Source organism: Oryzias latipes, chromosome 8 (assembly GCF_053564925.1).
Source record: "Oryzias latipes strain Hd-rR chromosome 8, Olatipes_Hd-rR_3.1".
NCBI classification, from domain to species: Eukaryota; Metazoa; Chordata; class Actinopteri; order Beloniformes; family Adrianichthyidae; genus Oryzias; species Oryzias latipes.
The window spans coordinates 15,649,238-15,673,950 of record NC_136244.1 but is presented as its reverse complement, the minus strand read 5'-3'; the positions used below and the strand labels follow the sequence as shown (position 1 = coordinate 15,673,950).

The window sequence follows — 24,713 nt, the reverse complement described above, 5'->3', positions numbered from 1 at the left end:
ACAGACTCCAGGACCTTTCAATACCATATAAAGTGCAACGTTTACTTTCGTCTGAAAATATGACTTAGGACCATTTAGCAACAGTTCAGTTCAGGTGAGTCACTTCAGGACTGGCTTGACATGAAGAATGGAACCATTATACAGCATGTCTAGTATTTGTCTGTGTTTGGTGCCTCTTTATGAGCCTTAGTCCACTCCTTGTGATGCCCCCAAATTCTTGACATGGATTTTGTTTGACAATCCTCTCTGGTGCTGATGCATCTTTTCCTGTTACACATTTTCTTCTTATAATTTTCCGTTAATATGTTTAGATACGGTTCTTTGTGAACAACCAGCTTGTGAAGCAAAGACCTTTTGTGGCTCACCCTCTCTAAGAAGGATGCTGATGACTGTTTTTGTCAAGTCAGCAGTGTTCTCTATGATTACAGAGCTTGACTAAGAGACCATTTAAAGGCCCAGAAAACCTTTGCAGAAATTTTGAGTTATTTTGGCTGAATAGAAGACTCAATAAGTTTTCATCAGTGACATTTTTTCAACATATTCATATTTTCTGTGACCCTGACTGTTGGGTTTTATTACCTGTAAGCAATGGTTATTAAAATGACATAAAAATCAAAATTTTTCAATTCATGTGCAACTAGCTTTTTTATTTTTTACTTGTACTGTCCAACAGCTGAACAAACAGATAAGAGCTCAAGACCTCTTGTGTTGGACATATTTTACCTTTAAAACAGGGAGTTGTGGATCTTCTGACACACAAGGTGCCCACATCCTTCCATGAGGAGGACGCCAAAGAGAGGTGGGGGAATGTACACATTGCCCGACCAGGCTCACCCACAGGTAGAATTTTGGAGGGGGCCAGCGCTCGAGGGCAAGGACCAAGACCCACACCACAGGGACTAAGACACGGACACCCCCCTGGCTGCCAGAGAACTCAGGGATCCCTCTCCCTGCGTGGGATATGGGACAGACCATCAGAGGTCCCACCTTCCTTGTGTAAGGTATGTGTTATTTGAGTGAGTGTGTGTTGGAGTGTATATTTTTGAGGCATAAGGGGTTTGTGTAATAAAAGGGTGCAGTTAAAATTGGCAGGGCATTGAGAGGACATCACTCTTGCTCAGTGATATCCAAACATCCCTCCTACCAAGGGTTCTACATGTCTAAGGTGCAATTAAAATTGAGAGGGGTGGGGCCCAATTCCATGCGGCAACTATAAGAGGGGGGCTTCCGCTATATTAAAACATCAATTTTTCTTTAAATTGAGTAAAAAATGTTTTTCATGATATTCTATTTTTTTATTTGTACATGTATTAAGTGAACAGAAGAAGAAAGTCGGTACCTTTAAAATTAAAGTCTAATTTTAAATTCACAATAAATGTTAGTGAGTTCCAAGATAAGGTTAAGTTAAATTAAATTTTGCTGAGTAACTGTGAAGTAACTTTTTTTGAAAAAATATGTGAACTAATTAGAAAAACAATGCCTAAATTGATTTTAATGAGTAATTATTTGTTAAAATAATTTAAAAAAGAATATGTTCTTTGTTGTACAATTTTCAATCAATTTTTTCATTTATCATAAACTAAAAAGCCCTTCATTACCGTGGAAGTATGGAAGCAGCAGTAAATTACAGATTTGATGTTTGTAGAAGCAAATATTTTAAGAAATCGCCGGAACTACAGCCTTTACAAAACCTTACAACCTTTCAAAATAAAATAACCAATAAGTCCCGAACTCGATGTTTTCGACAACGTCAATTTACTTTGAAAAAGTCGAACCGGAAGTTAGTTTTTCCTGCTGTAGAATACACGGCGGTCCAGCGTGTGTAGTGCCATGGTCGGGAAACAAAAATGTTTGAGTTTTTAACAACCGCGGTGGTTTGAACGAAGTATTTTCGCATCAAGGCCGCTCGTCCTTCGCCTCCTCTCGGACATGGCTGTCGGGTATGGGCTCTAGACTCCAGCGGAGGGCGTGAAGGTGAGAGCGTCCAGCTTGGCCCCGTGCGTTTCTTTTTCTGTTATCTTGTCTAATTTCTGCCGCTGGAACAGGTGTGTTGCAGCTGCCGTGGCGTTACCCCCACGTAGTAGCGTTTTGCATCCATATGAAAACAGTTTAGCGCGCATCACCTAAACGAAGCACGTGTCTCTTTCGGCTCCAAAGCGCAACAAAAATGTGTTAAATGTGGGGAGGAAACTGCATGAAGGGGCCTGTGTAAATAGCCGTGTCCATCCTCTGCCGTCAGGCGGATGCTGGCTGTCAGGCTAAGAGCTGAAGACACGCCTCTGCCGCACGAGCTGCTGCTCCCGAGGCTCGTCCCGCCACAAACACGAGGCTTTTTCAATTCATAGCTAACGACATTACGTAGATTATTAGTTTGTTTATACCATACAGCACTTTGACCATCTTCATTTATTTGAAAAGTAAGGCTTTGAATGATTTGAAATCGTATTTTGTCTTTTCAAAATAAAACATCCTAGCTTTGTTTTGCATGATGGACTGTTGGCTGCAATTGATACACATAATCCGAGATAAGATATTGGTCGATACAGCCTCCTTTCAGGCTTTAAAGTGTCCTGTTAGCATTTTTTCTTTTATAATTTTTATATGAAAAAAAACACACTTTTATTGCATGTTTCATGCCCTTTTCGTCAGAAAAGGTTTAGTGAACGTATTGAGAAATAATATCCAGATAAAGCTTTTCAGTTTTATGCCTGAAAGGTTGTTAAAATGGCAAAAACACATCTGCTTTTTCTACTGAGGAGGTTCTATGATGACTTTTGAAAGTTGGGGAGATAACATGACTTTTATTTTGAAGCTTCTTTGTGGCTGTTTTCTTGTCAGCTGCCTCATGGAATCAAGTGCACAGCACACATGAGGGGGGAAAAGGGTAGGATTGCTCTTCCATTCAAATAAAAGCACGATGACTTCATTACTGCAGCCTGGAGGTGTGAAGTTGAGACACTATGGCTGCTTCTCTAGTTGTACTTTGTTGGTATACGTTTCATGATCTTTTTAAGAGCCAACCCCTTTGTGTGAGGCAGTCTGCAATAAGCTGCCAAAGAATTTTGCAAGTACTGTGGGTTAAAATGGAACTTGGGTGAGTTTTGGTGTGTTATGAGCAGTTTGACAAAGCACCTAAAGGTCAGGGAGGAGAGTTGGAGTGTGTAGACACGCTGAGGTGTTGACAGCATGAAGGATGAGGCGAGGAGAAAGCGGGGCCTTTCCTTATCAGCCAGTCAGAACATGAAACTGGCCTGAGTCCCCCTGCAACACACCATAATAACCGCAGCATCTAGCAAAAGCTGTGAATGCGGTTTGGAAAGGTGAGGTGTTTTTGTTAAAAAATTGTCACTCCGGTAGGCCTGCACAATATACCGCAAATTTATCGTTATCGCAATATCCAGCTCTGCAATATGCATATCGCAAAAGACGGCGAATATCGCAATAAATCGCAAACCCAAAATGTGTTAAAACAATCTTCTAGCAGCTTGAAGCATTTAACGAATCAAATAAATCCCTTTATGCTTTGACCAATCAGATGGACGCCTTCCCATTGTTGACCAATCAGATGGAGGCCTATTATGTTAACCCTGGTCCTGAAGAGCCTCAACCCTGCCTGTTTTCCAGCTCTCCTTAACCAGCTTGCTGTTGATTGGCTGACTCAAGTGATTTCACATCCTGATTGACTGAACACACCTGATTTTGGTTATCATTATCAAGCAGTCTAGGGAGAATTGGAAAACAGACAGGGTTGAGGCTCTTGAGGACCAGGGTTAGCCACCCTGACGTTTGTCCCCCATGTCGATGAGGGTCATTTGGAGTATAATTTTTAAACTGTTGCAATGAAATGGGAATGATGTTTGTTTATTTTTGTATTTGTTTATTTACCGCAAATTTATCGTTATCGCAATATTGATCACTAATATCGCATATCGCAAGTTTTCCTCATATCGTGCAGCCCTACACTCAGGTGACAAACTGCTGGAAATGGAAGTGGCAGTTTCAGCATTTGCAGTTTTGCTAGTTTGCAGATTTCTGGTGTTTTAGTTGAAGCAGGAGTTCGTTTTAACAACTAAAACTTTAAGGATTATAATCAACAAAAGTTTAACATGCTGGCTTAGTTGTTTAAAATGACAAGCAAACCAAACAAGCCAATGAAGAGCTTTCGTATGATTAGTTCCAATCTAAAAACCTGTGTCTTTTTATAGAACATAGTTTCTGCAGAGCAGCAGTAGTTCATCAGGAAGTCACCTCTGAGCTGTGGGCGGGACTGTTGGCACGGTGTAAGCCTGCCCACACTTCCCATCAGCCCTTTGTTTACACTATCTCCCGCTATTTTACATTCCCTCACACCCTAATAGCGGTGAGCATTATTGAAGCTCTGCAGCCGTACAGTTTTGATCCAGACGCCAGTTCAGACGAGGAAAACAAAGACGCACACGGATCTAGTCGTCTACAGGCGGATGCATCAGAATGGAGCAGAGCAGGGAGCTTGGGATCTGCGAATTGCAGCCTCTACATCTCTGCTACAAGCATTTCCAACATTATTTTGCCTACTCCTGATTCACAACAGCATGAATAAAGAATACTCAGAAATGCAATTTTAATCTTAATTTTTTATATATGTCCTCCATCATGAGAAAAATGCCACAAGAACATGTTAAACACATGGTTTTCATTGGAGTGGGTTATTTACTGGATGCAAAATGCACCTTGCAGCATAATAAATGATCTCAAAACGATCAGATTTAGAGGTTTGTTAACAATTTTAGCAAGAAAAAGTTACACATTCAGACTTTCGTTTTTCATGGAGAGTATTTTTTTAAATAATTCTTTGTCCTATTTTTCAATTGTGAACAAAAAAGTATTTTCCTGCCATTAATTTTGCCCCAAAGTAAAGAGCTCAAATGGAAGCTGAATGAAGGGCAGCAGGGGATGTTTTGTTCAAGGTCATGCCTGGTTTTGGTGCGAGCAGACTTCCTGTGTGAGTCGTGCCAGCAGGAAGTGGGGTGCCTGCTTAATCAAGCTGAGGTAAACATGCCCTCTGAGGAAAAAGGAGGGAACATTCCTGAGATAGAGGGGGCAGTTTGTGCCAAAGAGTTCAGCCAAATACAGAGGATCCCAACTTGTTCAAATGTGCAAGAAAGTTAACATTAAGACTAAGAAGATTTAAAAAAAAGAAAAAAGAGGAGGAAATGAGAAGTTTAAAAAAGTTTTCTTCAAAGTGAAGACATTTTTGAAAATAAGCGGAGAAAGTTTGCATTTGCTGCAACATCAAAAGAAATCAGCTTTCTTCGTGATGTTTTCATCCTGCAGAGCTCTCTGAAGGAGTCAAAGCACTGACGGTGTGACATGAGCTTCTTAGTTCAGCCCTGATGTCAGTGACATCTGTTAACCGCTTGGAATTTCGCACAGATGGAGCGGCGTGTTTGCGTGAAGTTTCCTTAGTGTGTGCACACATGGATATTTGCAGAAGGTGGGTCGTGTTTGGGTACACACAGGTAGAGAGTAAACAGAAGCTGTTACTGTGTCAGTAAGTACGTGCAGGTGCAGAGAAATGCTGGACAAGTACAGGGGAGAGGGAGCTGTGGGCTGCAGCGCTGCAGTAAGGACACTGCAGTAAATGCTAACGCGGCCGGGACAGAGCAGATGAAGTGCAGGTCTCGCACATTTAGGAGTATTTGCTTGACAGGCATTTAGTCTTTTATCCTCTCCTTTTCTCGCCCACCTAATTAACCCTCTCAGATGTTTCCCCCCGTGTCTCACAAATACCCTTCTCCTCTCCAACTTCCACATTCAGAGGATGGGCTCAGTGTCTCTGTGCCTGAGGAGATGTCTCTGGGTCGGCTCCTACGGCGTGCCTCCTCCAAGGCATCTGACCTCCTGACGTTTAACCCCGGTGCGGGCGGCTCCGTGCTGCGCCCAGGTCTAGATGGCGAGATCATCTTCTCCAAAAATAACGTTTGCGTGCACCCCGCAGAGCCGCTGCCTGGCCTTGCCGAGCACCACCCAGGTTTGTTCAGACTGATGCGTGTTCTTTCAGGATCATCAAATGATTCCTCTGACTTCAGTTGGAGCACAGACTGATTTTTGGGGTGAACACGTTGCTGTTTTTTTCTTTCTTTTCAAATTGATATTTCAGAATCCTCTTTATTGTTTATAACACAGTGTGACTTTGGACAGCGAAACCAATAAAATTGTTTCCCAACTTAAAAAAAAATCATTATTCATGCTACACTTGTGAAGTCTTTGTAAAAATTCTGTTTTTTCTTCATTTTTTTTAATCTTGCATGTCAAAAGTTAATCTTGCTCAAAATATGTTATTAAAAGACTGTAAAGGAAAATGTTTTAAATTTGATTACTAAACCAAAATACTTCCTGCAATCAGTCCTACAAACCTTTTTGTGTATTTGCAGCATTTTTAATAATAGGTTTTCCTTTTTTTTTTTTAAGGAAAACAGCAAATATTTATACTTTGAGGAAATTCTACCCTGTCGATAAGAATATAAAAAAATGTATTTTTATCAATTTTTTTTTCTTCTTCTTCTTTTTTTTTGTGGGTTAATCCTGCACATACTTGACATTTTTGTGTAGTAAAAAAAGAGACATTTCTTCCGTTATAATTCACATTTCCAAAGTAATTACATAAATTTGGTTTCCACTGATCACAATAGGGTTAAATCATTGGCTGAAATTATTTTTGAAGTGATGAACAGGGTCTGGAATCTAAGCATTTGTTTTTTATTTTAGTTGCAAAGCTTTGTTTATGTCTTATTTCTATAAAGGTCACAACTCCCCTGTCAGAATTAACTTCTAGTTTACTTACATTGTGTGATTACAGGTTATTTTTTTGGTCTCCTGCAGGTTATCTATGTGTGCACGTGGAAAAGGATGAGAGTTTTGGGACCACTTTGATTCTGACCTGGGTGCCTAATTCCCGCATCCAGAGGCAGGATGAGGAGGCCCTGCGGTACATCACACCAGAGAGCTCTCCTGTACGCAGGAACGCCCGCCGCAGAGGCCGACGGTACTAAGAGACACGTCTGAAACACCTTTGAAGAGGGTCAGGCAGGCGTTAAAACAGATTATACTGAAATGCTCCAACATGTGCTCATATAGGGATGATTAAAGACACTGCAAGGCTGAAGTTATTTCACTTTTGAGTCATTTTCATGTGTGTAGAAACCATACAGAACAATTCAGTTCACTGATGTGAACATTAAAAAACATTGATATTACCAAATGTGATAAGTTCCTTATTTCATCTCTCCTTCCTGTTGAAACAAACTCTCTATTGCAGCCCACGCTCTCGTCCCCCAGCAGCCCAGGAGGAAGATGAGGATGAGGAGAGGAACATTTCCAGCAGCACCTCCTTGAAGAGCCAGAGCCTGGCGGCTGAGGTTGGGGCAGATTCCTCATCACAGCAGCAGCTGCCGTCAGCTGGAGAGGAGCTGGACGAGGGTTCCTGTGAGCTGTCGGACGAAGTGAGTCGAGACAGCACCATGGGGTCGGACTCGGACACCTTCTCCTCCCCCTTCTGCCTGTCGCCAGTCAGTGAGGCCTTGTGTGAGAGCAGCGGTTCTGTCTTCCTGGACAACGAGAGCAGGTCAGTAAGTGTTGACTTCTATTATGAACCATTCTGTGGAATTTCCCTTCTGCATTGACGATTTATAATGCAAAGTATGAAACTCAGTAGAAAAGTACAAAAGTGGGCTGTTTGAACTGCAGCACGCTGGTGCACCAGCAGCTTTTAGTTTGGGCTTGCACATCTACTAAATACAGTTCATTCATTTCTGTGAAAACAACAACAAACATTTCAATTAGGAACAGTCACTATGTTTCTTTAGTTTAAGCTTACATACTGGTAATTCTTGTTCTCTGCTGCTCCTCAGATGTCCGCATTGCTTCTTAACTGTGATGGTGTGCAGTTATAGAGAATGACATGTGTGAAAAAAACTCTAAATCTATTCTGGGTCTTTCGTTGGCTTTGAAAAATTAAGATCACTGAAATAAATGTAATATTTTGTTATGATGTATTTATGATGGGAGTACGATACCATTAGGCTAATCATTGCTGTAGGTGCTATTAATAATGGTATAATTACTTCATATAAAGTGTAATTCTAAGAAATGAATATATTTTTTGTTTCTTCTTTCTAAAATCACCTCATTAAAAGCCAGCAGCCACTGTCTTGCTACTCTCTCTAATTTTTTTAAATTAATTAAATCATTTATCTTTATGTTTGTCATATACTATAATGTAATGTTTTTCTAGATATTTTTTTTTCTTTCAAAATTCGTTTTTTTTTTTAACTTTTCTCTCTTTTTTGGGTTTGGATGTTGCTGTTTGGATTTTTCATAGTTGTCTAATGATAGATCTCCAGCACAAAAATAAACATATGAAAGTCCCTTTATATCATTGGAATAGTCTTTCACACACAAATACAATATGATTACGCTATAGTTTGTACACACTAAGATTTTAAAGTCTATTTTTTTATTCCATTCTTTTAGAGCCTAGACTAGTGTCTTAAATGATGTTAGTCATTTTTTCATCACATTGGTTGGTGCTTTTAGCATGCAGTAAAATAAACCTCTGATTTGAAACCAAATAAAAAAAGCCTTTTTTTTTTTTTTTACAAAGAAAACTATTGTAAAATGAGAGGTTTCCTGTATATCTTGTGTCGACCTTCTCTGTCCTACAGGTTCAACAGGCTTACAGACTTCTTTGATCTGTGCAACAGTGGGGTTTTAAACGACATTAAACTTCAACTGACAAAAGGATTGAATAACAGGCATTCAAAACAAATTGAAGTTTTACTGTATGTGGCGCTATGTTCTCTTTAAAAACAATTTATTTTAGATCAGCTGAAGACTGGAATCAAAGACATAACAAGGTAAGTACACACAGAATCACTTTTAGGATAATTGTCACTAGTTCCCTTCAAACATGCACATTTACAAACGGATGGCGGCGCTGCTAACATACAAGGTGACGACCTGTCTCCACTTGGACCAGCGCGGGGTTCAGTGTCTTGTCCAAGGTCACTTTGACTCACGGGCGGGCAAGATGTAAGGTGAACCTGTGACCTTCCAATCAGAGGTCAACAGCTCTGCTCTGCACCACAGCTTCTGCAATTTACACTTAACCAATGTAAAGAGAACAAACAAAAAAAGACAGAATGCTTATCAGTGCTGTCCAGCACAGAAAAACATGTTAGAAACAAAATCCAAAAATCAAGTTTCTGAATAAACTCAGTATGTAATAAACAGATGCTGAAACTCTCACAAACTAGTACCGTATTTTCCGGACTATAAGTCAGTTTTTTTCATAGTTTGGCAAGGGGTGCGACTTATACTCCGCAGCGACTTATATTAGAAATAAATTGAAATAAATACATTGTTAACCCTCCTGTTATGTTCATTTGTGAGGAACAGAGATGATGTTCCTGGGTCGATTTGATGTATGAGGTATGTTAAGTGTTAAGAGTATGTTAAGTGTTAAGAGGATGTTAAGTGACTCAGAGAATCAGCAAACCTTTTTTTACAATAAGATCTTGAAGGCTAAAAACATAATATTCTATTTTCCAATGATTTCATAGATTCAGAAATGCAATAAAAATGACAACTGTTTCTACAAATACAGGATGAAAACAGAGTATTAGTTGGCCAATGATGCTTCATGAAAAGAAAAAAAAAATAGGTTTGAGAAAGAATTACTGTGAATGATTGTGTCATATAAGGTTGTGAAAGTTATTTGTTCTTGGTCCCAGATTTTGTCAAATAAATTTCCCGTCAAAATGGGACTTATAGTCCAGTGCGACTTATCTGTGTTTTGTTCCACCTTTTAATGCATTTTTGGGCTGGTGCCCAATATGCTCCGGAGCAAATTATAGTCCGGAAAATACGGTATTTCATTTCAGATCCAAATTTAAACTTTGGAATATTTCAAACGTATTTATGTAGACATAAATAAATAATCTGGTCTATTGTACACGTTGAATAGATATTCTAATACTAAAACTATCATGCCACCATGGTACTAATGTATACTGTAATAAAAGAGTAGATTTTTAATTCTAATAGAAAAATAAATGATTAGAAAATAAATAAACTTCTAAACCTTCAGTGACCTTAGTCTGTCAGAACTCTGATGCATAACTATTGGAAAAATAAGCCAATTGTTTAAAAAAAAAAAAAAGGCAGATTGAGTTGCTCTGAACTACCAGAAGGTGGAGCTATGAAGAAAAGAATTGAGGGCATGTGTGTTTACAGTGTGAGGCCGCGTGAGGGCTCACTGCTCTGCAGCTGAAGCTCTGCAGGGAGTGAAAGCAGGTACATGGCTTCAGCAGGGGGGGCATGGAAAATGTGTTCATTTAATTAAAGCAGCTTTGGTGTTTTTCTTTTTTTTTTTTTTTTTTTTTTAATGAATTTCACGGTTTCCAAAATAAGGTCCCAAATCCCTCCAACCTGAAAACCTCTGTGTTTCCACAGGCTGCTCTCTGATCGAGTCACAGCAGTTGTGTTTGCTGTTTGGACCTCGGAGCTATTAAATTTTATGGTTCCCTTCGCGGTTGTTTCCTCACGCAGCTATTTGGTCTGACATGCTGCCCAAAATGTGTGAGCATGTGTAAGCGTGCGGCAAAGAGGGGAAGTTTTTCAGCAGTTTGGGCCTCTCTGCAGAGCCCAGCTTGCTGGAAATGAAGGTAGTTTGGCAAAGGCCTCCCAGCTTCTAACCTTTACCTTTCTCTTCATTGGCGTGTGTTTCACCAGCTCTCTGGCACCCATATTCCTCCTCCTTTTTTTTGCTCCATTTTCTCTTCTTTTGGACTCTTCTGTCTCCCATCTTTGTCAGTTTCTTCCTCTTATGGCACTACTCGGATATCTTTCTCCCCCTCCCTCTTTCCTCTTCCCTTCCTAAAGTCTGTGTGAAGCCCTTTGATTCCCAGTGCTCCCAGGGTTGTTGTGTTGGGCTGAATGTCAGCTCTCCGGATTAGAGGACTGAGCAGAGCGGAGCGGCAGCCAAAACCCTGGAACCCACTCAATCTCTCTTTCTCTCTTGCTTGCTTTAATTGACACTGTTAAGGGGCCAGGAACTGGAAACATGTCACTTGGAATCATTCAAAGAGAAAGAACCGTGTATGGGAGAGTGAGACCGGATGAAAAAGGGGGAAGAGAGAGGAGATGGTGGGAGAGAGCAAAAAGTTCAAAAAAAGATCCTCAACAATCTTTAAAAAAGTTTCTTTAAAGTTTAACTGTAGTTTATGGAGCTGTCTCAAGTACATAATGACTTTTTAAAGACCCACTCTAATGAAAATCATGTTTTTGGTGTTTTTAACATGTTCTTGTAGCCTTTTTCTCATGATCTAGGACAGTGTTTTTCAACCAATGTGCCGTGTGAGATGGTCAGGTGTGCCGTGGGAAATTGCCCTCATTAACTGATCTAAAAAGATTTTCCATCTCCAGGATATCAGCTCTTTGTTTTTCCAAACAGGCCCTGATAAAACACTGAGTACTTAGGAATATGAAAGATCATAAAATACTTTTTTCTTTGTGTTTATTTGATTTTATTAAAGATGTTTTGATAAGAATGACAGTACCGGGATTTAGCCGTAGCTACAGCTCTTTTCTGAAAAGTCCCGCCCCTTTAACTGTCCAATCATTCTTGGAGGCTTAATCACACGTCATCAGTCTGACCAATCAGAAGTGGTTAAAGTCTTCACTTCCTTGTTTTTTGTTCTGCTCATAAAGTCTCTCAGTTCCAACAAAAATACGAGCTAAAGCTCGTCTTTAGCGGTGTAGCTTTTCGGTCCGGTATCAAACCAGACAAGTGAACAAATCCATGAAGTTCAGAGACGCGAGTTTGTCTGCGTTCGGTGGCTGTTCGCACTACATCTCCCATGATGCATTGGGTTAAAGTGACAGCGTCTCAGCGCACAATTAGTCCTCATTGTTAAACGTCTTGAAACCACAACGAGATTTTAGTTTAAAACGGCACAGTCAGAATTTGAAGACCACTGGGAACACTTTGAAAACAGATCAAAAGATGATCAGAGGGGGACTTCAAAGTCTAACTGTATTTTTATGGAGCTGTCCTGAGTACATAATATTGACCTTTTAATTATAGGTCGCATCAAGAACAGATTTTTGAAGCAGAAAAGGTTGTTTGTTTGTTTTTTGAGATTAAGGGACATATTTTTATCCAAGCCCTTTTTATATCTGTTTCACCAAAATGTTATAAAGTTTAATTTCTATAAACTAAATGTTTTGCGCCTTTATTGATGGTCTCCAGCTGAAACAACTATATCGTCAGAGTTTTTGTCTGATTTTTTTTCTTTTTCTCTTGCATCAAGGACCGCGTCTCAGCTTTTACCTACATTTCTCATCCCGCTTCTCTACACTGAGCCTTTCCTTAACTCCTATTTCTCTGTAGAGATTAGCTGGAATACTCGGAGGTCCCAGGAGGCCAGAAGGTCTTGGTCCTGGTTCTCAGGGTGACCTGGCAGCACTTTCCTCTGGGGTAAAGTGTTACGGAGGGCCTCAGGGCTGTTTGATCTCACCCCGGTCTGGTGGGACGTGCCAGCCACTGTGACCTGACTCAGTCACAACAGCTTGTTTACGGTTGTTCAGTTTAAGCTGTGTGTCTGCGGCCTAATAAATGGAGAACAAAAAAATCAAGCTGTTGATGGATATTTGTTTGACATTTTGAACATTTGCTTTAAGTATTTTAATTGAGTAGAAGACAAACACCCCCAGCTTGAAATCGACAGTTCTCCCTCCAGGTCTGAGTGTCCGCCTTTCTTTCATTCTTCCAGTTTGATTTGGGGCAGAAGATTAGAAACAGGAGCAGTAATTTGTCAAGTGTCATGTGGAGGCTGTAAAGCTGCTATTTATCAGCCTTGTTATGTTCACATTTGTTAACTAGAACACAATCATCATCGTAAATCAACAGAAAAGAGGAAGAAAAATTAGATTTAGGATGTTTTTCCTTACATTTAAATTTGAGTAAAAACACACACGTGTTTAAGTGTGTTTTAAGGAGCAGAAAAACTTTATTTAAACGTCTGTCTCAAATGTCTCTTGAGTTAAATGCTTTGGGACTTCTCAGCTTTAGTGTTTCTGGGGACGTGTTTGAGATTGCATTATGGTCATTAGATATGGTCCATTCGCTTGTGTGCATGTCTGTGTGCGCGCATGTGTGTGGAAAAAGGGAGAAAAAAAATCCTGAGCATGCTATGATTGAGAGATTTCCACTGAACAGTTGGTGTTTTTGCTGTGGTGCACTTATATCTGCTTTTGAATTGTGTGTCTGTTTTTTCTGTGTTGTCGCAAATACTTCCTTCTACTTCTTTAATTCAATTCAAAAGTCTTAGTTTTGTTGAAATAATATCAACTTTTTTTTAAGGTTTTGGAAAACATTTCTGTTCACTAATTTATTTATGTGTGTCTCTGCTTTGTGTTTAGTTCTGAAGGACAAAAAACGTTAAGCCGCTGCTTTACAAACCATAATTCGTGTAACATCATACAAATATAAAATATAAATATATATATAAAATATAAAAATTTCTACAAATTTGCTAAACACTGAAAATGCTTTACAGGCTCAATATGAGGATTTAAAAAGTAATCTATATCAGTTTGCAGTGCAGCTAATGTTTGTGTAGTAAAAGCTACAACATATATCTATTCTGCTTCACTCCTTACATTTTATGCATTTTTGTGTTTGAGGAAGTCAGTGTTCGGTGGCTAAAGACACACAAAACAGTCCTCAGATACAAAGACTCCTCTGAAACAGCATGAAACATACTAGCTGCAGAGATTATGATCACATTTAATGTTAGGATTCACTTTGGCTCAAAGAAGAATGAAGAGAAGCTTAAGACTTTTTGCACTGTATCTACTCTGCATGTGTGCAAGTGTTTTTGTGTGTCTCTTGCTGCAGCAGAGCAACGCTTAGCTCAAGTTTCATTGCTGGGAACAGCATACTTGCCATGGGGGAATGACAGGGAAATTGGATGGCGGACAGTGTGATTTGTGTGTGTACAGATTTTCTTTTGCATGTGTGTGTCCCAAGAAGCCTCCAAGCAATCCTGCTATTCTCAGCCGCTTGACGGAACCGTACTGAGACATAAGACACCAGGGCAGAATTGAGCTTTGGATTTGTCTGCAGTTATTGCTGGGCTGAGCACCACCAGCTATTAATTATTCACGCTCCACATTAAGGAACAATGGTCTGAATTGGAAGCATGAAAAATTAAATTTTTCCACAGTGGGGAATAAACAATTTTTGAAGTCTCTGTGTTTTGATGTCGCAGATAATGTGAAATTGTCTCTTTAGCATCAATAATACATTAATAGAATTTTTTTTCTTGGTACAGAGAGCTATGTGAGGAATCCATGAACCACTCAGCCAGCTCTGCATCAAGTCTGGACAGCCACGCCCCCTCTGAGAGCTGCAGCCAGTTGCAGGGCATGCGGTGGGAAGAGCAGCAGAAGCTGCTGGCTCTGGAGCAGTTGTGTGGGGTTTTTAGAGTGGACCTGGGTCACATGAGGTCACTGAGACTCTTCTTCAGGTCAGCTGGGTTCAATCACAGCCCTTCCACCCTGACAGTTTTCATTCTAGAATAAAATTCTCATTGCTGATTGTTGCATCACAGCGACGAGGCATGCACTAGTGGCCAACTAGTTATAGCTAGCAGAGAAAGCCAGTATAAGATCCTCCACTTTCATCATGCGGGTTTGGACAAGCTGGTCGAAGTCTTCCACCAGTGGAAATGCTGCAGAGAGACTCAGCCTAAGGACCAGGTTAGGTTGCAGCCTCAGTCTTTACTGTGACTTCATTTCTATTCAAGTGTCAGCTCACTGCCAGCACCCGTGTTTCCAACTCCTATCTCCAGGTTTCAGATGAGCGGTCCTGCATGCAGTTTTCCATTCAGAGGCCCACCCTGCCATCAGCCGAGACCCACCCGGAGGAGAAGCTTTATCGACGCTTGGACGTGACCTCCTGGCTGCACCACCTCAACCAAGATGGACAGGTGGAGGAGGAATACAAGCTACGCAAGGCATGTATCAAGCCCCCACGCTCCATCCGCAAATGTAAAGCCAACCCCTAACTACTAAAAGCTGCAGTTCCTTAAAGACCACTGGAGGCAAATGTCAATTAAAGCAATTTCCTATTGACTTAGATGTAATAAAGTCCAACCTTGAATCAAAAATGAACGTACAGCCTTTTTACTCAGTTGTTGCTTTGTTGTTGTGTGCTTGTGTGCTTTTGTGTGTCAGGTTTGATTTGACTTTTCCCGCTATATCCCCTATTCCCATGTTAGAGTTGAGGTGGGTGGAGCAAACTCGGGTCATTGTCCTCGTTACATTGTAGGCTTCATTACTGCCGGTCAGAACTCGGTGGATAACGTTTGATGTATTTATGTCAATGACCTGCATGACTGCATGTTTTAACAATCCAGAGGAAGACATTAGGAAGAATAAATGATTAACGTTCATAAACATTCAGTCCTTTGTACGGTCACATGTTCTTGCATGTCAATCACATTCTCTGAAAGTTATTCTCAAAGTCGGCTCCTCACTGTTTATCTCTCGGTTTTAATCAGCACCCATCTTTGTCAAAAATGTAAAGGTTGGTCTTCCCCAGTTTGTCACTGTGACTCATCTGAGTTCTCCAGAGTTGACTCAGTTTATGGTTTCTTGTCTTATTGAAATGACTCTGGCAGTTGGACGTGTTCTCAGTTAACACAAGAATGCAGAGACGGAAGACTTTTTTTTCCTCCGAAAGTGCTTATTAAAGTGTTCTAGGTTTTTTTTTCTTATGCAACAATTAGAAAAAAACAGGCAAACCCTTCATGTGCTGTAGTTTAGAGATTGAGAGAGCGCATACATACACAGCTGTCTTGTTTGCAGACAGAAGTTCTCACATCTATCAGATGCGCCTCATGCCCCCCGTTTTGCCCTCTAAATGTCAGAAAAGGCTCCCTTTGTGCTTTATCATGTTTGTTCACCTCCCTCTCCTCACCAGGCCATCTTTTTCGGCGGCATCGACCCATCAATCCGTGGCGAGGTGTGGCCCTTCCTGCTGCACTACTACAGCTACGATTCCACCTCTCAGGAAAGGGAAGCCTGGAGGTTGCAGAAACGCACTGAATATTACGACATCCAGCAGAGGAGGTGGGCTAGGGGGGGATTTCTTATTTTATTTCCTTTTTTTTTCATGCAGTAAAAATCCCTTTGCTTTGAAAGTGAGTGACACAGGGGTGTGCTCAGCTCGGTCCAACAGCAGCTAATCTGTCACGTGGCCGCAGCGATGGCTGCCAAATGCTCAGTCAGTCAAACATTAAACCATAGGCGAGTGTGTTGTGGCTTCTCATAGCAGCCGCCGAGGAATCAATAGGCACAATCAGGGAAGTGTTAAGGGGAGGAGCTGGGTGTGATATAAAAGGTCTCTGGAGAAAAAACATGTCACCACTTATCAGATCATATCGTCTTCTCCGAGAGAGAAAAAAATCCAGCTCTGGTATGTGCAGGCAAGCACATAAGTAGATCCTTGAATTTCCATTTGATTCCGCCCTGTCATCAAACTGTTAACTGTGCTCTGCAGCTCTGTCTGTAATGAATCTAATAATTGGACAGGTTTCATCCATCTGGCCTATTAACACTTTGAGGACAGCAGGTCTTATTAGAGTACAGCAATTAGAGTCCTTGTTCTGACTCTGATGTGTATTCCTTTAAAGACCCTTCAACTACAGCAGCCTGCAGGGCCACTAGTTGATCATTAGGAGAAAGGAAACATTTCGCTGCTTTTGCTCCTTGCCCCCTAACCTCGTGTCCTTCACTTTGATTAGATAACTGGGCAGCCACAAATAAAAGCCAGACCCTAATACTAATTGAAATATCCATGAAAGTGAAATGAAATGCTCAGACAGATGGTATAGAAATGAACCTTTGTGTTTCTGAGTAACTTATTCAAATGATCTATTTTCCATTTACATTTGATGAAGAGAGATTTGCCTTACAAATATCCCATTTATTTTGACCCAAAACTGTTTAAAAAAAAGTTATATAGTAAAGTGGCATTCTAAAATTAGATCACTTTATTTAAATAAAAAATACAATAATATTCTTTTGGAAAAAAAGCAAGTAAATCAGTAAAAGGAAAAATTACCTACTGCCTTCTTTATAGATGAAATATGTAACTCCTCCTTTATAATTCTTTCAGCTTCAGAGGTTTACTGTGTCGCATAAGAAACCTCTGTTGCATCAAAACCAGATTAAGATCAACATTTGGTTTCTTCATCCCAAACTATTTGTGAATAGATTGATGTGACTTTATCCGCCGAAAGGACAGTTTCAGGTTCATCTTTCAGACTGTTTGTCTTTTTTTATTAGATCAGTGTCAGAAAGCTTCTCAACTCCAAAGCCCCACATTTTTGGACTCCACTGTTGCTGTGAGGTTTTTCATTGTTGTCAATCCACACCTTCTTAAATTTGTTTTTAGGTTAAAACAAGTCCAGTTTATATTTGCTTTACCTTGAGTTTTCCTTTCTAGTCCCACTTCAATCATATTTTGATCCATTTAAAAGCATGCTGGGGTCCTTTAATTATGATGCAGGTTTTAGCATTAATTAAAAAAAACACCTCATCTTTTCTAGGACATAGTTTCTGCAGAACGGCAGTAGTTCACTAGAAACTCGCCCCTCCTTCCTTTCCCTCTTGCTAAGTGCTTTCACTGCTGCTAGCTTACAGCCCATCACAGTCCCAGCCTTCCACCAGTGCAACAAAAATGTCGAGCAACATCTGAGCTGTCCAGCCAAACAGTTCTAAGCCAGATTCCAGCTCAGACGAGGAAAACAAAGACGTTCATGGATCTAGTCGTCTGCAAGTGAGCGCATCAGAATGGAGCGGAGCAGGGAGATTGTGGCCCCGCCCATCCTATTTTTCATGTGACAAAGATGTTCTTTTTCACATGGCATTTTTTCATCTGCTTATAATTTACAATGATTTGAATAAAAAAAAACTCATAAATGCAATTTAGAGCTATATTGTTTTTAAATATTTGTCTGTTATCATCAGGAAAATTCCAAAATAACAAAACAAATGGGTCTTTTATTGGATTTTATACAGCTTACAGTTGTGCCACCTTTGAATGATTTTACTGGTATTTTTCTTTAAATCTTTTTAAAATATTATTTTAAGGAATCTTTTGCTATTTACACATACTAGAAACTATCTTGCAACAAAATGGATAAGATTGGGGTTTGAGCCGTTGTGATTTAAACCTCCTTTGCATTCTTTGCTATTTTTGTGTATTTTCATGTTTGCACTGTTGAGTTATCGAAGGAGAAGCATTGACTTCTGCCACTATTTATAGGTAATGGTGTGTATTTAAACTCTAGTTTAGCTTTGCCATAAAAATCCAAAGAGCTAAAAACATTTTCTCAACTCTGTTGGGATAAAGAAGTGTAGAAAGGTGGCCAGGGAGAGTTCAGAGACACAAACAGTACAGAAACTAAACAGTTGCATGGCGTTGCATCAGGTGTGTGTGCATTATTCCTAGTGGGGGCTCATGGAAAACAAACAATGTTAATTAAATCCCCTCTGCTTGTTAGGACTTGAATACATTAGTGCCACACACAGACTACATAGTTAATGTAGGCCTTATCATCTAGAGGGACTGATGGGGGCTTTACGTTTGTGGTGTTATTCTCAGAGGAGCACTTGAGGCCACAGTTTGCCCACCCCCACATTTTTGGTGCATTTGTGGCTAATTGTTGGGACTTTATAGCAAAGAGACGTTTACCATACATATCTACTGTGGTTGCTGGATAGAAATAACTAGTGGGATTTCATTTTTGTTTAACTTGACTTTTAAAAAAGAGCTTTTGTCTTCTTTTTGATAATAATTCTGCCTTTTTTCATTCCACAGACTGTCCATGAGCCCTGAAGAGCACAGTGAGTTCTGGAGAAAGGTCCAGTTCACCGTGGATAAAGATGTGGTCAGAACAGACCGGAGCAACCAGTTCTTTAGAGGAGAGAATAACCAGAATGTGGAGATCATGAGGTCTGACGAGATCCTTTTTTCTTCTTTGTCTAATCCAATCTCTTTCCCTTCCAGCATCTCTCCGGCCCTCCTTATCACTCTCCCTGCTCAGCTGAATGTATGCTCGTACCTACGGTATTCATTTCATATTCTGGACCCTGGGGGAGCTGCAAATGAGTTTCATGCTTTATTGACTCTGACTAAGCCGTTTGAGCACTTTCTGGCGCATACTCGGAGCTAATGGCTTTCTAAACGAGGTGCAAGAGGATTTAAATAGCATATTAGTTTAGCGACTCTGATGGAGGCTCCAGGTATTTGTCTTGAAAATTATGCCTTGCATTATATTTGAGGTGTGGTGATACCAGAGCTGCAAATGTCCACTTATCTCAGGCCTTCCAACACTTATCGCTCTTCTGAGTCACGTCCTCTGAGGAATGTGTATCTGAGCAGCATTTTTACACGCCAGTCTCCAAACTTCTTCACTGTTAAAGTTGCACCATGAAAATAATAAGTCCTTTTCTGTTAGGTCTAATGCATAAAGGCAGCCACGGAAGTTTTTCATCAAAGTGTTCTGCAAAAAAAAGAGAAGAAAAGAAGGGAAAAACTGATTAATTAGCTCCCTGGTTACCGGAGGAGTTGGCATAGCAACTGTAAAAGCAGATTGCTTTGTTTTTCTGGGCATCACCAGTGATGCTGAAATAGATGTTGGCTGTCTCCGAGTGTTTGGGTGGGACCCCACTTTTCAAGAGTCTTGGCTGAAACAAACAGGAACTCCACTAAAGATTCCCAAAAGAACTTAAATATTTATGGTTTCTTTTTTATTTAACAACATCTGAAATTATTTTTTTAAGATGTAGCCGCCGTACTAAGATGCCCGTGATTGTTTTTGCCCCAGGCGAATTCTGCTCAACTATGCAGTGTTTAATCCTGACATGGGTTACTGCCAGGGCATGTCTGACCTGGTGGCCCCCCTCCTCACGGAGATCCAGGATGAAAGTGACACCTTCTGGTGTTTTGTCGGCCTCATGGAGAACACCATCTTCATTAGCTCGCCAAGGGACGAGGACATGGAGCGGCAGCTGGTAGGAGGATTTACTCAGAAATCCTTACTTTATTTGAAAATACAACAACTTGCTTCTGATTTCTCAAGAATTGCAACTGTTGAAGCTTTTTCACCACTCCTGCAAAGTGAAGAAATCCATGACCTGGCAGTAACACGGAGTTTGTGCTTATCCTATTATGAAACTGTCTCCTTAGTACTTTTGCTTCAATTTTGAAAGATTTTTATCCGTGTTTACAGCTTCTGGGAAAAAGTTTACCTAATTAAGGTTAAAACAAATGATCTTTTTAATTTGTTGCCTCTCAACTTCTTAAACTTCTTGTAGTCTACGTTGTTGTCTGGTGCAGATAGAAAAACATTGTGTACATCTCTTCTCTGAGGCATTAACTCAATAAAATGGTCTTTGGAAAACATCAGCAGCACATTTTCAGACCTGAACATGTAGCAAAATTTTAGAAAGAAAAACAAAAACGCCAGTAATACCAGAAAGAACTGAAGGAGAACCACCTTTGATCCACAGATGTACCTGCGCGAGCTGCTGCGCCTCATGCTTCCACGTTTTCACCAGCACCTCACGAGGCTCGGCGAGGACGGCCTCCAGCTGCTCTTCTGCCATCGCTGGATCCTGCTCTGCTTTAAACGCGAGTTTCCCGACACGGAGGCCTTACGCATGTGGGAGGCCTGCTGGGCACATTACCAGGTCAGGCCAAAGTCCCAGCTGCTGCGCCGCACAGTCACACATGTGAAAACCAGCCTTGCATGCAATGTGTTGATGTGCAATGCTGTTCGGTATTCAGTTTTTTAAGTGAAGTCATAAGAGCCCAGATTTAAAAACATTTCTTTTTGGGACCCGCTCACATCTGTAATCCTGTTATAAATGTAAATGAAGCACAACTATATAAATAACCCTGAACTGGATTGAAATGGCTGTAGAATCGGCCCTTAGTCTTGAAGGGATTACATCCCCTACATTAGTGCTGATTTAACTCAAACCCACATTTTTCACATTCCAGCAGTTTGTTAGCTGCTATAAAATTAACTGCATATTAAATTATTCAGGGCTCGCCTTACACAAAAACTTGTTTTACTCTACAGTAGCCAAAGTCTTTATCGGGCTCCAGTAAAACCTGTTATGCTCTCTGAGGACAGTCCGCTCGTCTGAGAGGGAGACTCAAGTATCATTGTCTTTGTTTGGGCCATCTGCTCCGACTCTGATGTGAGTTTAGATCTTCATCTACAGGTGCTGATCGAGCAGATGTTGTATGTTAAACCTGGCTTTAAACTAGATGAGCTTTAACCCAGAATTTCTGATTGGTATCAGATTTTTCTGGGAAGAAAAGAGATCATGCAATAAAATGTTGCGGCAGCTTGTTTTACAACGCTGATCCAAATTTCTGAGATGAAACCAGTTTCAATGCCTCCATATGTGGGCGGTGCATGAAAACAGTTACATTTTACTGCACTTAAAATGCAATATCAATAAAGTGTTTTGAGTTTTCAGAAGCCCTCAATTTAAGTTAATGTTTAAGCTTCGAGTTTATCCTTCCTCCCCTCTGTTGGCACATTGTTTTCTTGGGCAGTGGCGCGGCTAACTGCAGGGAAATGCAAACATGTAGTTCTTGAAATTTGCTGATCTTCCCGCATTCGTCTCTTACCCTCCAGCCCTCTCCTTTCTTCTTTGCAGACGGATTACTTCCACTTGTTCCTGTGCGTGGCCATCATTGTTCTCTATGGGGAGGATGTGACGGAGCAGCAGCTCGCCACCGACCAAATGCTGCTCCATTTCAGCAACCTCTCTATGCACATGAATGGAGAACTGGTGCTGCGGAAGGTGATTGTCCCTTCTTGTAACACTTCCCCTGTGCTGCTTAAATAATTCCTGTAGAGGCCATGAGGGTTTATAGTCCCTGTTTTTTTGTCTCTTTTTGGTGCTTCTTCAGCCCCAGAAATTGGGGTTTTGTAACATGCAGCTGTTGTGGTTTATCGTTGAAACTTCAGCATCACCTAGTTTTCATGTACAGCTACGTTCACATCGCCCTCGGCAACGCGCGTTTCCTATGAAAAGTCTATGAAAGCGCACATTTCGGGCATCTGCGTTTAAAACTCGTAGCTACGCAAGTTCCTATGTCCATTTTCAGGCTCTTCAGACTAAATGTGCGGCCATTGAGGGTGCCAGGTCGAACTTCGACCAATCAGGGACCTAGATTTGGTGGCGGCGCATGGATGGCGTCCCCTTTAATTCACAAAGAGTCTGTGTTTGTTTCTGTTTAAACATTTAGCACAGAGGAGAAATTAATAGTTACTGTTTCTGCCCAACCGGAATTCCATGACACGCAAGTCTTTCATATATTGGAATGAAGAAAGTCCGGAGCCCCACGCCTTTTATGTAGATGGCAGACATGCGTTAGTAAATGGTAGAAGAAGAAGAAATCCCTCCTCGCCTGTCCAGTGTGAACACCGTGGCCTGAATGCGCGTTCTTGAGCGAGCCTTCCATGCCTGGTGTGTCTTTAGCTTTAAGGTTAACATTGCTGACAAAAACAGTCCTTCGTAATCATTTTATCAGGAGACACGTTTATTGATTGATTTAACGGTCTGGTGTGCTGTGTTTGCGTTCACTTTCACCCTGTTCTTCCAGGCCCGGAGCCTTCTCTACCAGTTCCGCCTCCTTCCCAGGATCCCATGCAGCTTGCATGACCTTTGTAAACTGTGTGGCCCGGGTATGTGGGACAGCCGCTACATCCCCACCGTGGAGTGTTCGGGGGAACACCCGGACTCACAGAGCTGCCCCTATGGAGGCACATCGACCCCACAGCCCTCCTCGCCCTCCCCGTCGTCCTCGCCAAACTCAACCCCTACGCCTCTTCTGGAAGGAAAGAGGGGCTTCAAAAAGAGGGACATTTTCACCTTTCGGAAGCAGTCCTGAGGTGGACGACAGATCCTCCTGCACCTAAATGTTCCTTTGCTTAATCAGGAGTTTTCTGTCTTTTCCTGTGCTGCAATGTTGAACACTGCCTTACCAGAATGTTATTTTCAGCGTTCTGTATCACACGAATCTGGGATGGAGATGGTTTGCTGCCAGACAACAGAGAAGCTGCTTTCCTCACTGAGCAGAACTGACAATCACCAGCGACTGTGTCGGTCTGAGCTTCTTCAAGTTCAGGGCTGCTGCTGCTGGCTTGGCATTCTTCCACGGGCTTTGTGGGCAGGGGGTCACACCGGGGTCTGAGGCAAGTGGGAGGAATTCCTGCAGACTCTGATTCAGGGTCAAAAGACTTGAACTTAACCTTTTGTCTGCTCACAGTGGAATGTTTGTGTGAAAATCCAGTTATTTGTGCACATTTGAAAGTCTGAGCAGGATATTTTGACATGAAATCCAAAATTTTGACTAGAACAGAGAAGAGTTATCCTATTGGTTTGCTGAATCATTTCATCCTAAACCAAGTAAATACTTGCCATTTTGTCACCAAACAAATATTAAGCAATATTATAATCTTGCATGATGAATTCTTTTGACATATAAAGGGCACTGCATATTATTGTTAAGAATACTTCACTGAAAAGCAGAACTATTTGTGCGAGTGTGGCACCTGCTTTTTGATGGGGCTGCAAATATTTCCTCATTGGCCAATAATGCAAAGTCCTTGTAATTTTTATTTCTAAAAAAAAAAAAGAAATCTCTGACGGAGCCTGGAAAAACAGCTCTGATCATGTTTCCATTCCGGATGTGAACCGGTGTCCATTAGAGCCAGAAATCCTTTGTTTTGTTTTTTACTCATCTCTATTTTTTTATTTTGAACTAATACAGAAGAATCAGTTTCTCTAAATCTGTTGCTTTCCCCTCATCACAGGCATCAACTTTTAATCTTTGAGACCCAAAGAGATCCCTGAACATCTGGTGAGCTGGAAGGCTTCATAATTCCTCTTTTATTATACCAGGCATCTTGAGAGGAATCCATGGGAGGAAAATAAAGAAGCAAGACCCCTGTTTAAGTTTTGCCTATATTGTAATGTTGCCTCAGGTGTTACAGTGTGTTTTTCCACTTGGAGTCCCAGTCACATTTCTAACTGCTTCTCTTTGTCTTGAACTTCTGATGACAAGCAGGTGTAGAAACAAAACCAAAAAAACAAGTGAATTATGGAAAAAAATATGCAGTGTGTGTTCATCTCATGGATCCATTTAAACCACATTGTTTACACAAACACAAGTCACACTTTGTTTAAAGGGTTGAGTTGTGATCATGAATGTACAAGTTTCAGTTCAGCTTTGAATGTTCATGTTTTACTGTGCACCACACAGAAGGAACTTACTATAAGCATTAATAAAAACATGATAATAAACCACTGTTTGGCTTTTGTCAACCACATCTTCAATATTTTTACAAAATACTAAATGGCCGTGTATATTTATGTGGTAAATATGTCTACATGTTTTTTTGAAAAGTCATGATTTTACTGTCTGGTTCAATTTTGATAAGGAAGAAAAAAAGTGGCAAATTGTGATTGAAAAACATTTTCCTACACTGACGAAGCTGCAAAATGCAATGCATTTCAGGAGAAGCAACAACAACAAAAAAACTCCTGTAAATGTCAGCAGAGAATGTGGGTTG

At 40.8% G+C, this 24,713-nt stretch overlaps 1 protein-coding gene across 1 annotated transcript; it reads left to right on the top strand.

The window, feature by feature from the left end:
• The first annotated feature begins 1,746 nt into the window (after nucleotides 1-1,746).
• On the top strand, nucleotides 1,747-24,444 carry tbc1d16 (TBC1 domain family, member 16). The gene is made up of 13 exons (XM_004071681.5): nucleotides 1,747-1,974; nucleotides 5,798-6,010; nucleotides 6,862-7,024; nucleotides 7,298-7,603; nucleotides 14,376-14,570; nucleotides 14,655-14,802; nucleotides 14,895-15,059; nucleotides 16,028-16,176; nucleotides 18,932-19,066; nucleotides 19,941-20,127; nucleotides 20,626-20,805; nucleotides 21,790-21,936; nucleotides 22,742-24,444. The coding sequence occupies exons 2-13, from the start codon at nucleotides 5,830-5,832 to the stop codon at nucleotides 23,027-23,029; spliced, it is 2,244 nt and encodes a 747-aa protein (XP_004071729.1). The 5' UTR covers nucleotides 1,747-1,974; nucleotides 5,798-5,829; the 3' UTR covers nucleotides 23,030-24,444.
• The last annotated feature ends 269 nt before the right edge of the window (nucleotides 24,445-24,713 follow it).

Bases quoted from the DNA above. Each gene is read 5' to 3' on its own strand.
- tbc1d16 (XM_004071681.5), top strand. From the start codon at position 5,830: ATGTCTCTGGGTCGGCTCCTACGGCGTGCCTCCTCCAAGGCATCTGAC. The intron at 15,060-16,027 runs GCATGTATCAAG...TCTCCTCACCAG, and splicing joins AGGAATACAAGCTACGCAAG to GCCATCTTTTTCGGCGGCAT. The intron at 20,128-20,625 runs GTAGGAGGATTT...TTTGATCCACAG, and splicing joins AGGACATGGAGCGGCAGCTG to ATGTACCTGCGCGAGCTGCT.